The sequence below is a fragment of the Nelumbo nucifera genome, chromosome 6, assembly GCF_055504915.1.
Source record: "Nelumbo nucifera cultivar China Antique chromosome 6, China Antique-T2T, whole genome shotgun sequence".
In the NCBI taxonomy this organism is placed as follows: Eukaryota; Viridiplantae; Streptophyta; class Magnoliopsida; order Proteales; family Nelumbonaceae; genus Nelumbo; species Nelumbo nucifera.
This window is the reverse complement of record NC_142654.1, coordinates 57,497,578-57,509,012: the sequence shown is the minus strand read 5'-3', so window position 1 is coordinate 57,509,012 and position 11,435 is coordinate 57,497,578. Positions and strand designations below refer to the sequence as shown.

At 38.0% G+C, this 11,435-nt stretch overlaps 1 protein-coding gene across 4 annotated transcripts; it reads left to right on the top strand.

The window, feature by feature from the left end:
* Positions 1-381: 381 nt before the first annotated feature.
* Positions 382-10,660, top strand: RUS4 (root UVB sensitive protein (Protein of unknown function, DUF647)). 4 transcript variants are annotated; one of them, XM_088890736.1, is made up of 12 exons: positions 382-886; positions 965-1,082; positions 1,518-1,664; positions 1,749-1,895; positions 2,722-2,784; positions 2,873-2,949; positions 3,498-3,603; positions 4,435-4,537; positions 4,659-4,810; positions 4,895-4,960; positions 5,303-5,359; positions 10,174-10,660. In XM_088890736.1, the coding sequence occupies exons 1-12, from the start codon at positions 612-614 to the stop codon at positions 10,411-10,413; spliced, it is 1,551 nt and encodes a 516-aa protein (XP_088746862.1). In that variant the 5' UTR covers positions 382-611; the 3' UTR covers positions 10,414-10,660. The 4 variants fall into 4 exon arrangements, with proteins under 4 accessions (XP_088746862.1, XP_088746861.1, XP_010263807.1 ...); XM_088890735.1 differs by having other exon boundaries at positions 384-1,082; XM_010265505.3 differs by lacking the exon at positions 5,303-5,359 and adding an exon at positions 1,201-1,243 and having other exon boundaries at positions 386-1,082; positions 1,537-1,664.
* Positions 10,661-11,435: the final 775 nt, after the last annotated feature.

Genomic DNA, 11,435 nt, shown 5'->3' with positions numbered 1-11,435 from the left:
AAGAGAGTTGAGAGTGTGAGAGAACGAAAGAGAGAGAATAGGGAGGGCAGGAGAGAACAATGACCGTGGGCCCTAATAGGGTCATTTTAGTCTTTGCAATTTAAGGGTAAATTTCAAAATAAAATTTTAAATAAATGTTATTGTTAATCCGAATTGGATTGCCACCTCACGGTAAAAACATAGGTAAAAGTGTGACACTTAAATGGCGGGGGAATCGATCTTACGATTTCAAAAGTTAAATTCGAGAGTCATTGTAAATTCTGTATGGGCCGGTGTGTTCAAATTTCTGCAATGAACCTGCTCGTACTTTTCCCTATTGTTTTTGACTCTTCACATCGTAATAATTGACGATACCAATATGTCCTTAGGAATCTTACGGATGCACTTGTGAAAACCCTAGACCCCGAACATTGAATTAGAAGAGGTAATAACAGTCGACATCATGGAATGAACGTTTTTTGGCCAAAGGTCACGCAAAAACACAAAAACAGAACGTGTAGTTGTAGTTGGGGGTTTGTTTGGCCTTTCGACTTGGGGGGCCGGCATTATTCATCTCCAGTACGTCTGAGAGCTCCTTCTTGTACCTCCATTTTGGAGCGAGCTCTCTTCTCATGCAATCAGCATCTCATATCACTTCCGATTCTACTCGACTCCACCTCCCATGGACGACGCAACGTCCCCACTTCATGGTCCAAAGCCCTAAATTTAGGCAACGAAAACTCCCCCAAAGACACTTACTTCTTTCAAATTCCTTGAAAACTTCTTATGGGTATGAATTCGAAGGCATCGGCAGAGAAGAAGAACCAGCGACGGCATTACGCCTGCCTGTCGTAGTTCGCCGGTCTGGTAGGGCTTCTCGCTACTTCTGGGATGGCACCCATTTGCGGTTAGTTTATTTGGATGGAGGCGCCTCGAATTGTTTAACATTAGACAATGGGTTTCGAAAATTTTTCCAATTTTGTAGCTTGGCTATTCGGGATTTTTTCATTCCTCACCAAGTTCATGGGCACTACATAGATTACGTAAAGTGGAAATTCTTGCATCGGGTTTTCAGTTCTGCACTACAGGTTCTCGGTACTCAGGTAAAAGTGTACTGCTAAAAATGCTTTTTTATTTTTATTTTTTAATTCTCTGTTTCGAGTTTTCTGCAGATAAATGACTGGATTCATACTGTAAAATTCTTTCTCTTACAACATGAAGCTATGCACTACTTTGGCATTGAGAGGAAAACGCTTTTCATTAGGTGTGGAGAAATAAATATAAATGGGGCTGTAACTTTTGTTTTCCTTTTTCCTTTTTTTTTTTGTTTTTGTTTTCTGGTTAAAGCAAGGGAGCAAGAGCGTTTCTTCTTTAGTATCCAAATGGGCCAATGCCAAATACTTTGTGATGTAGCAAGCAATAGATTTATGTATTAAGTTGTTAGGACTTTTTTGCTTTCAGTGTTCAGTTCAGATCTGGAAGGTGACAATTAGGTAATAGGTGTTATTATGTTGACATTGTGGGTTGGTTGATATTAGGCAATGTTTCGAGCTATAGGTGTTGGGTATTCTCGCTCCCTTCCTTCAGCTGCTGCACTCAATTGGGTGCTAAAGGATGGTCTTGGGAGGCTTAGTCGATGCATATACACTGCTAGCTTGGCATCCGCATTTGACACCAATTTGAAGGTATGACGGATTTACTAGCTAGAATTTGGTGTGTTGGGGTTAAATAAGGTGACATTTTAATACTTGTTTTTGTCTAGTTTGCAGAGAGTTAGGTTCTCTACGTCTGTTCTCTTCACCTTGAGCATAGGAGTTGAGTTGCTGACTCCAGCATTCCCACAGAACTTCTTGCTTCTTGCAACTGTGGCCAACATTGCTAAACAAATAAGCCTGGCTTGCTACCTAGCAACTGGTGTAAGGCTTCAAGCCTCATGCTTAATTTGCTATCATGTCATCTCATGCTTTTCTTTAATAGTTATTTGTTAAATGCTTAAATCCATCCATGCTCTACTTAGCATTATGTCTGTACATCTGTAATTTAGCATTACATTTGGAGTCTCTTAATTCCTTGTCGTAACTCACAAGTTTGTAATGGTGGCCTTACTGAGTGCTTTTTCTATTCATCACTATAATTAGTATTCCTGCTTATTTGAAGATTGTATACTATAACTAGTATTCCTCTTTCCAAAAAAATAAAAAGAAAAGAAAAATTTTTGTATACTTTTTAGTTTAATTGACAGGTCCAATTCCCAAACTCTAAGATTCATGAGCATGGATCTAATTCCTAGCCACATACTTGCTTCCAGCTCCTGCACTTGAGATGTGCAAACAACCAATACTCCTTGTAGAATTCTCATTTTCTAGATTGGTAAGGTATGCAGATATTGGTATAAGTGACATGGACTTAAAAACCTGTCATGACCCATTAATACTAGATAAGAGCAACATGTATAGGAGATACCAAAACTAGATATTGTCAACAAATACTATAAGTCAGTCATTTTTAGGATTTTTATTTTGAGTAGATTTTATGTTCACTTTTTGCTTGGAGTCCTTTTCCAGCTATGGAAGTATGCATTGCCTTGCATCTGAGAGGTTTGAAGCTCCAAATCCTTTCCATTGTTATCTTTCAAAGTTTAAAAGAAAAAAGAAATCCTTTTCATGTTGTACATGATATATGAAGTTTTTTATTCCTATCTTTCTATTTTCTGTGGACATTTATTGTTTACTGTATTGGCAGTCTGCTGTACACCAAAGTTTTGCAATTGCAGATAATCTTGGTGAAGTTTCTGCCAAAGCACAGGTATGTTATGGTTGAACCTATCACATTTCTTATGCTTTATCATTATCTACTTTGTATTGGCTACACTAATCTTTGGCTTGGGTTGCAGATTCAAACTGTGTGCTTTGATAACATTGGCCTGATGCTTGCTGCACTCTTGAATATATTGTGCAAGAATAGCCAAAGGTTTCCCTCTTTGTCTCTACCTTTAATTACAATTCTGATTTGCTTTGTATTGAAATTAGTTTTTTTTTTAATACTTCCCATGTGCTTAAAAAGCTTATAATGTGATAAATCTAATGGGTGCAAAATCAATCCCATTGGAATTTATTGATATCTTATTGATGGTTAGATATTATCCACTAGTAAGTTTGATGGTTTGAGTTTGATGCCCTATGGCGTTCACATTCACACTTTCCCTGACCTTTAATACATTGACAAGAGAAACCAATAAATGTAGGATTCTATTATCTACAAGATGTTCTGTTCATATTTTCTCTGCATTGAACAAGAATTAATTGCAAACATTGAAATTGAATTTTGGATAAGTAAGCAGACTACAAACTTCTTGTTCTCTAATTTTTGGCTTTATTGCAGAAGATAAACTTCTTTCCACTTGTTTCTGCTGTTGCCCTGGTTTACTAGTTTCACGATTGCAAATTATCCTTTATTCTCATTAAGTGGCATTTAATTAGTATCTTTGGAGGACTAATTTATATTTTTTACTTTGCAAGATTGCAAGCATGTCTTCCTTTTGTTGTATACCCAGTTTTCTCTACAATCGACCTTTTTGGGATCTACCAAGGACTCAAGCATGTCCATCTGCAGACATTAACTAAGGTTGGTCATCTCCTTTTCTTCCTTTTCTTTTCTTTTTATTTTGTGGAAATATCAGGTAAAAAGTTGTAAAGTGTAAAAGAAGAGGGTCGAAATAACAACTATCCAGACCAATGTTTTAAAACGCGGAGGCATGATGCAAGGCGTTCCACTACCTAGAGGCGTGAGGCGTAGTTCAGAACGTAAGAGGCATAAGCCTCCCGAGCACAAGGAAATAATGATAAAGCATGGGGGGATCTCATTTTTTCTTTATTTTTAATAAAAACCTTTTATATTAAGAAGAATAAAGATGCATAGCACTAGTTGAAAGGGGGGGTCTTGTCGAACATTTTATTAATTTGGAAATATTAGCACATACAAGCAGCTCTTGGAGAGGCACGAGCTGCGATTTCTCCACTAAAGAAGAAAACAAAAGGATTCTTATGAGCAACCATGTGCTAATTTGGAAATATTAGCACAACATTTGAATTTTATGAAAAGCTAAGCAACCATGTGTTAAAGGACTCTTATGAGCCAATAGTGAAGGTTAATAGTTGGTCCATTGACTTTAACTACATTCAATTTTGAAGTACCATGTCTGTTTAATTCCAGTTTTTTGCTCATTCTTGCTTGTGATATAAACAGGTAAAAATGTGCTCTTTTATGATTTATTGGATAGTCAAAATTGGTATCTATTTTTATAGATGGATAATTTTTATGATTATAAATGCCATATGGGCAAAAAAAATATAATGTTCTCTTATTTATGCCCTGCAATGAAATGAAGAAGTTTTTCTAAGTTCCACCTATTGGTTTCTGAACTTTATTATCTCACCATCTGAATTTAACATTCAGGATAGGCTTGAGATTATACTTAGTACCTGGATTGAGTTGGGATTTATTCCTTCACCTGCAGAGGTGAGTAAGGAAGAAGGCATGGATTTTCCATGGAGCAGAGGTGAGGCCTTCTCCTAGCAAATTCTATATGGCCATTGATTTGGTATTTCCATATTTACTGCTTGAATTTTAAAAGTACATAGACGACAGAGACTACAAATTATTAATGAGGTTTGGATCAGGCAGAAAGTCGTGGCCAGTTAGAGTCGGATGTGTAGATCCTAATGATCCAATACCAAAGCTCTCAATGCTGACAATGAAGTCTCTGAAGCGTGAAGATTTCTGCTTCATCTGCTTGGAGACATCCATCAAGGGTTTGACCAGAAATGTGCAGGTTAGCATATTGAAGAATGTTCTTTACACGTTAGAGTATAGTTTTGGTTTGTTAATGTCCTTTATTTTTTATTTGAAATTTCAGCAAGGAATTCTTGTATGCCTACGGGAAGGAGCTGGCACGACAGATATCATCATGGGTTTGTTGCAGGTAAATGGTACTTGATATAGGAAAAATAAATTGTATTCAATCTAGTAATAGGAAACCGCCGTTAATACCACTCTTGGCATTATTGTAATAATGTATGTAAGGTGCACCTGGGGATGTACACAGACCAGGTCTACTCATTACCCTGTCTCACCCCAATCCTAAGTACTTGGGCTTGGCCAGGCCAGGCCTTGCTGACCTCAGTCTGGCATGATTACACCAATAATGGCACACATCTAGTGGACCCATTGTGAGGTAGCACCATAGCACTATTTATGAGTTTTTGCAATTCTAATTGTTGGAGTTCAGTTAGAAATATCACTCACTTATGTTACTATGTCCCAGAAGATCTCTCCTGATGGAATCATTAAATGGTGGTTCCTAGCTCTCCTTGTGAATGGGGTATGTAGCATGGTGAATGGGTCATGTTCTAGTCTGGTGTCATTAGCCCTTTTTTGACATGTAGTGTTCACAGATATTTGTTGCTAGTGTTATTTCTTAACTACTGATATGGAAGAGATTATTATTATGACAGTTAGGTGGCATTTGATAGCATTTTTTTTTTTGAAAAAAAAAGGTAAGGTAAATTTATTCATGATGAAAGAAACATACAATAAAAGGGAAGCTCTTGATACAAAAAACCCCAAGGGACTAATCAAAGCTCCCATAGATTGGCAGAATTAAGCATCATAAACATGTTCTGATTACAAAACACAGGGGTAACAGACAGCCACGGTGCTAGTTTGGCTACAATACATTGAATCAACTCCTCCGGATCTTTCCTCTCATTTCTGAATATTCTGTCATTTCTCTCAGACCTATAGAGATGATCACTGCAGCTGGGATGGTGTTCCAAATGTATTTTCCTTTCTTTGATAAGGCCGGCAGGTACCAGCAGTGCAGCAGACTCTTCAATGTACCTGGCATTGCCCAACTAATACCAACAGTATTGAAGAAATGAGACCAGATTCTCCAGACAATCGTGCAATGCATACAGAGATGCTCAATAGATTCTTCTTCAAGGCCTCACACCAAATATCATTTAAACTCAAACCTCTTTGCCATATTGCTTTTTGTTAAGCATTTCCTTAATGCTGAGGCCCATTTCAAGAAATTGACTTTGGATGGAACTTGGGAATCCAGATTTGTTTATGAGGGAAATCAGTAGTTCTTCTAACATTCATTTTATCAACCAAAGATCTCACTGTGAATTTTCCATCAGCAGACGAAATCCAGACCCATTTGTCAGCTGAGTGGGGGTGGAAGGCAAATGTATTCAGGCGGTTCAGCAGATTTACAACCTCCTCAACTTCCCAATCAAGGAAATCCCTTCTGAATTTAGGCTTCCATACCACTTTCCCCCGGATAATTTCAAAATAATCAACCACCCTCGCCTCTTTATTAACAGCAACAGAGAAAAGACAAGGAAATTTCTCTTCCAAAGATGTCTCATTGAGCCATCTGTCCTTCCAAAACCAAATTCTTTCTCCAACATCTATTTTGAAGCACACTCCTTTTAGGATATGAGGAAGAGTCCCCATTATATCTTTCCACAAGGAACATCCATAAGAATGCAACTTGTTGTCAGTACTCAGTTATCCATCCCCCTGGCTGTAGACCATATTTAGATGCAATAAGCTTTCTCCACCAACCATTTTCTTCAACGCCAAATCTCCAGATCCACTTTCCCAATAAAGCAGTATTGAAACTTTTTATTCTTCTCAAACCTAAACTACCTGAAAACCTTGGACTATATCTTTTTTTCATCTTCCCACCCTCTCCACAAGAAATCGCTTTGCAGCCTTTCTATTCTCTTAGGTATTGAACCAGGAATAGGGAAGAGAGACAGATAGTAGGTAGGCAGATTTGCCATAGTACTTCTGATCAATGTTACCCTACCACCTTTTGATAGATACTTTGCTTTCCACGAGGCAAGTTTCTTTTCTAGTCTTTCTAATACTGGTTGCCAAATTGTTGAAGAACATTTAGCACCCAATAGAAGGCCAAGATAGGTGGTGGGGAGCTTGTCCATTTTACAACCCAACATTCCAGCCCACATGGCTAGGGGTGGATTCGAGTCGAGCCGAGCCGAATAGTACGAGGCTCAAGCTCGGCTCCCCAAGGTTGTACAAGGCTCGAGCTCGATTTGAGAAAAAAGGTTTTATAAAAATAAAAAATTATATATAAAAAATATTTTTATTTGATATTTAAAAAATTAAGAATTATAATATTTTTATTATATATTATTTTCTATAATTTTATTATATATATATACACGAGCTTGGCTCGCGAGCCTCACGAGCCGAGCTCTATTAGGCTCGAGCTTGGCTCGAAGCTTGGTTGAAACCAAGCCGAGCTCAAGTAGCTCGTGAAGAGCTTGACTCGTGGCCACCCCTACACATGGCAAGATCCACCACATTTCCCACCAAAATCAGGGATGATTTCCCAAGATTCAATTTTAGACCCGTTACCACTTCAAACCAAGCAAAGATTCCTACAAGAGTCTCTATTTGGGGGAAAGAAGCATCTATGAAGCACAGTGTATCATCCGCAAAATGAAGCACATTAACCTTTTCACCCCTTGGAGTTATTTCAAAACCCTCCCAGAGGCCCACCTGTCCTGCCCGATTGATGAATTGGGTCAGAACCTCCATTACACATAGGAGGAGTAGAGGAGACAGGGGGTCTCCTTGGTGAATGCCTCTGGAACTCTTAAAGAAACCAGAAGAGTTTCCATTAATTATAACCGAAAATTTTGGTGATGAGAAGCATACCTTCATCCAATTTCTCCATTTCTGACTGAAGTTCATCTTCTCCAAAATAAAATTTAGGCATCTCCAGTTAACATGATCATAGGCTTTTTCAAGGTCCACTTTACAAAGGATTCCTGGTTTTCCCGCTCTTATCCTTGAGTTGATCACTTCATTAGCAATAAGAGCACTGTCCAAGATTTGTCTTCCTCCAATAAAAGTACATTGGTTATCTGATATTACACTTCCTAACTGCTTCTTTAATCTCTCGGCCAACACTTTTGCAAGGAGTTTATAGAAGCTACTCAGCAGGATTATTGGCCTAAAATCTTTGACATTTGTTGCTCATTCCACCTTTGGGATTAAGGTAATGAATGCAGCGTCCAAGCTTCTGACCAAAGAGGCAGAAACATGAAAATCTTGAAATTCCTTCAAAATATCCTTTTTGATAACAGTCCAGCACTTCTTATAGAATAGATTTGTTAAGCCATCAAGACCTGGAGATTTATCCAACTCCATTTTCTGAACTGCAGCCCAAATTTCTTCTTCTGAGAAAGTTTTAACCAGATCCTCCTTTTGTGATTCACTTAAAGATTTAAAATGCACACCTTCAGGCAGAGGACATTTCTTCCACCGCTCCAAGAACAGAGCTTTATAGAAGTGTGTAGCAATGGCCTGAATCTCAATTGGTTGCTCCCCAATCCTGCCATCACATTCCAGCCTGTCAATATTATTAATACTGAAGCGTGCATTTGCCATCTTATGAAAAAATTTGGAGTTCTTATCTCCTGCCTTCAACCACTTCACTTTTGCCTTCTGACGCCAACTAATTTCATCTTTGTATACTAGTTTATCAAAGATGATCCTTGCCTCTTCTCTATTTCTTCTCTCCTCTTCAGGCAGTTGTCTCTGTTCTTCTAATCTGTCCAGTTCCTTAATCAGCTCCAAGCACTCCAACTTCTTTTGCTTGGTTGTAGAAGCTTTACCTTTCTTCCACTTTCTTATTGACAGACTTGATTGCCCCCAATTTCTTTGCCAGCACATAAGAACTTGTGCCTTCCACCTGGATATCATCCCATTTTTCTGCAATTAGAGTCTTCAGCTCCTCCTCTTCAAGCCAGCTATTGTCAAGTCTGAACGGTGCAGGTTTCTTGATTTGTCTACCCATGACCAACTGAATAGGGCAATGATCTGAAATTGGCCACGGTAGAGCTTCTTGCTTAATGCTTGGAAAGCTATCTTCCCAATCAGCTGAAACCAAGAACCTATCCAGCTTCACCAGGACTGGGTCTTCCTGATTATTAGACCAAGTATACTTTGCACCTGAAAGAGGTAAATCAATAAACTCAAACCTGTTTATTAAACCTGAAAAGTCCTTCATCGCTTTTGTTCTACTCTGACTTCCTTTCTTTTCTTCAACACATCTGGTTACATTGAAACCACCCCCAATTATCCATGGCAGTGTCAAATTACCCCCCAATAGAAATTTGAAATGACCCATAATGCCCTTAAAAAATTTAGGTCATTTGACTCCTCCCCTGATTCAAGAAAGGAGATTTTCCGCTGGGAAGTTCTGCTCTCTTCTTCTTCACTAGACGGCGCAGCACAAACTTCTCCCTCCTCCCTTCTCTCTCTCCCCCTCTCCTTCACTCGACGTTCTCTACATCCTCTGCTTCAGATATGCAGATCCATCTGAAGAGAATGCCAATGCTGCTCCTGGCGATGCTACATTTCAGATCATCTTATTCTTCTTTCTCGCCCCCGCCACTGCAACTCTCAGCAGCGGCGTGTCTGATTCCTCTCTCTTATCCCGTCTTCCCGCCATCGCTGCTGCAACTCTCAGCAGCAGCGGCGGTTCTTTCCAATTTTATTCTTATTTTTTTATAAATTATATTTGTATTAATCATTAATTAATTTAATTTTTATTAATTATTAAATATTTTAATAGTTTTTAGATATTGATTATTAAATATTTTAATTTTTTATTGCTTCATGCTCTTTATTAATATTTTCATTATTATTTTACTCTTAATAATTTTTTTAATTTATAAATTGATATGTATTTTTCAGTTCTATTCTTATTTTAATAAATTCTTTTTTATTTTTTATAATTTACTCATAATTTTAAATATTATTTTGAATTAACAAATTATTTTTAATGAAATAATGCAAATTGAACTCAAAATTACCAAATAGTCTATTTTAGGGGTAAAATAGTAAAATCAATGAATTTCAGATGCTGAAGGTTTGATCCAACACAAATAACCTTCTTTATTCAGAGCCTCTAAAAAGTCGAGAAGCAACTATGTCTCTTTTCAGATTTCAGACACTTTTAATATCTTTTTAACTTTTCAGATTTATCAAACGCCACTTTACTATCTTAATTGTTAACCTAAATTGTTTGCCTTGACATTATCAGCAATGATAATTCTGAACCCATTGGCAAATGGATGTGATTTGTTGTAGGCATGTCATATCCGGAAAGCTCTTCTACTGAACAAGAGCAGATGGGAGCATCTTCTAGAACTTGGTGACCCCATAGACTCAGTTGTTAGAGACTGGTTTAAAGTGGTTGAAGATAGCAGGAGATGTTTGCAAGAGGATGTTCACCTGTTGAAGGAAGAAATGTCAAGATCTGGTTGGGCTGTTAAAAACGTTTTATTGAACCTGCAAGAGCAGGTCCGATATAGTTTGCTAGATGATTGAGGGGAATCATGTGGTTTGGATGGCCGTGGTTGCACAATTAGGGTTTGGCCATGACTTTGAGATAGCTATTTGCAATTTTTGCATGTACATGTATTTGTAAATTTTTTAGGGGTACATATTTCTGTTAAAATACCACTGTCCCCAACTGATTATTGATGCATGCAGAGAACGTAGCCAATATGTGAGTGACATGGTGGTTAGAATGGCAAATCTCTATCCCACCTCCAAGTTTCTCTTTGGTTTTCAACTATGTTGTTTACATTGTCAGTATTAGTTTGGGCAATCTTCCAGAGTTTTTTCCTGTCTGAGGATGGGATTTTACGATATGATAGTTTATTAAATTTTTTTCCTCCCCTTACAACACGGAAGCAAAAACAATGCTGAAAGGGAGTTGGGGTGAATTACAGATTACTACCCTGTAATTTGGGGTAGTGGCATGTAGCCCCCGAGTTTTTATTTACAACAAAGATCCCCTGAACTTTCATGTTCTAACACTTTGACCCTGCCATGGAGGAATCCTTTGGTCTCAAAAATGCATTATAATTTATAAATGTTAGGGTAAATTATAAATGGATTGGTCTCAAACAAAAATATTCAGGAGTTCTTTTCCCCTGACAAGTTAGGAATCATGGATGAGTTCTTTGGCCTCAAAATGCGAATTTGGGTTAACTGAATGTTTTAACTGTGTAGCAGGCAGGCTGTGGAACCAATGATAACACCCAAAAATGTTTGTGGGTCTCAATTCTCGAGTATTCTCTCACTTGTGTGTGAAATGCTATTATTGATGCCAACCCTGCCGAACATCCATGGAAGTGGATGACCCCATCCCATTTAATGTTTTTCTTGGAAGGTACCTACGTGAATGCGTCACCTGATTCTGATCATCTCAATCACATTGTACTTACTGCATTATTTTATTTGTCCCAAGTAGCAACATTTTGGAGCCCCGCCGCCCTTGTTAATACTGCTCACTACTACAGAGTATTCAGGCTCATTTACAGCCACCATCGTTGTCAATGTTA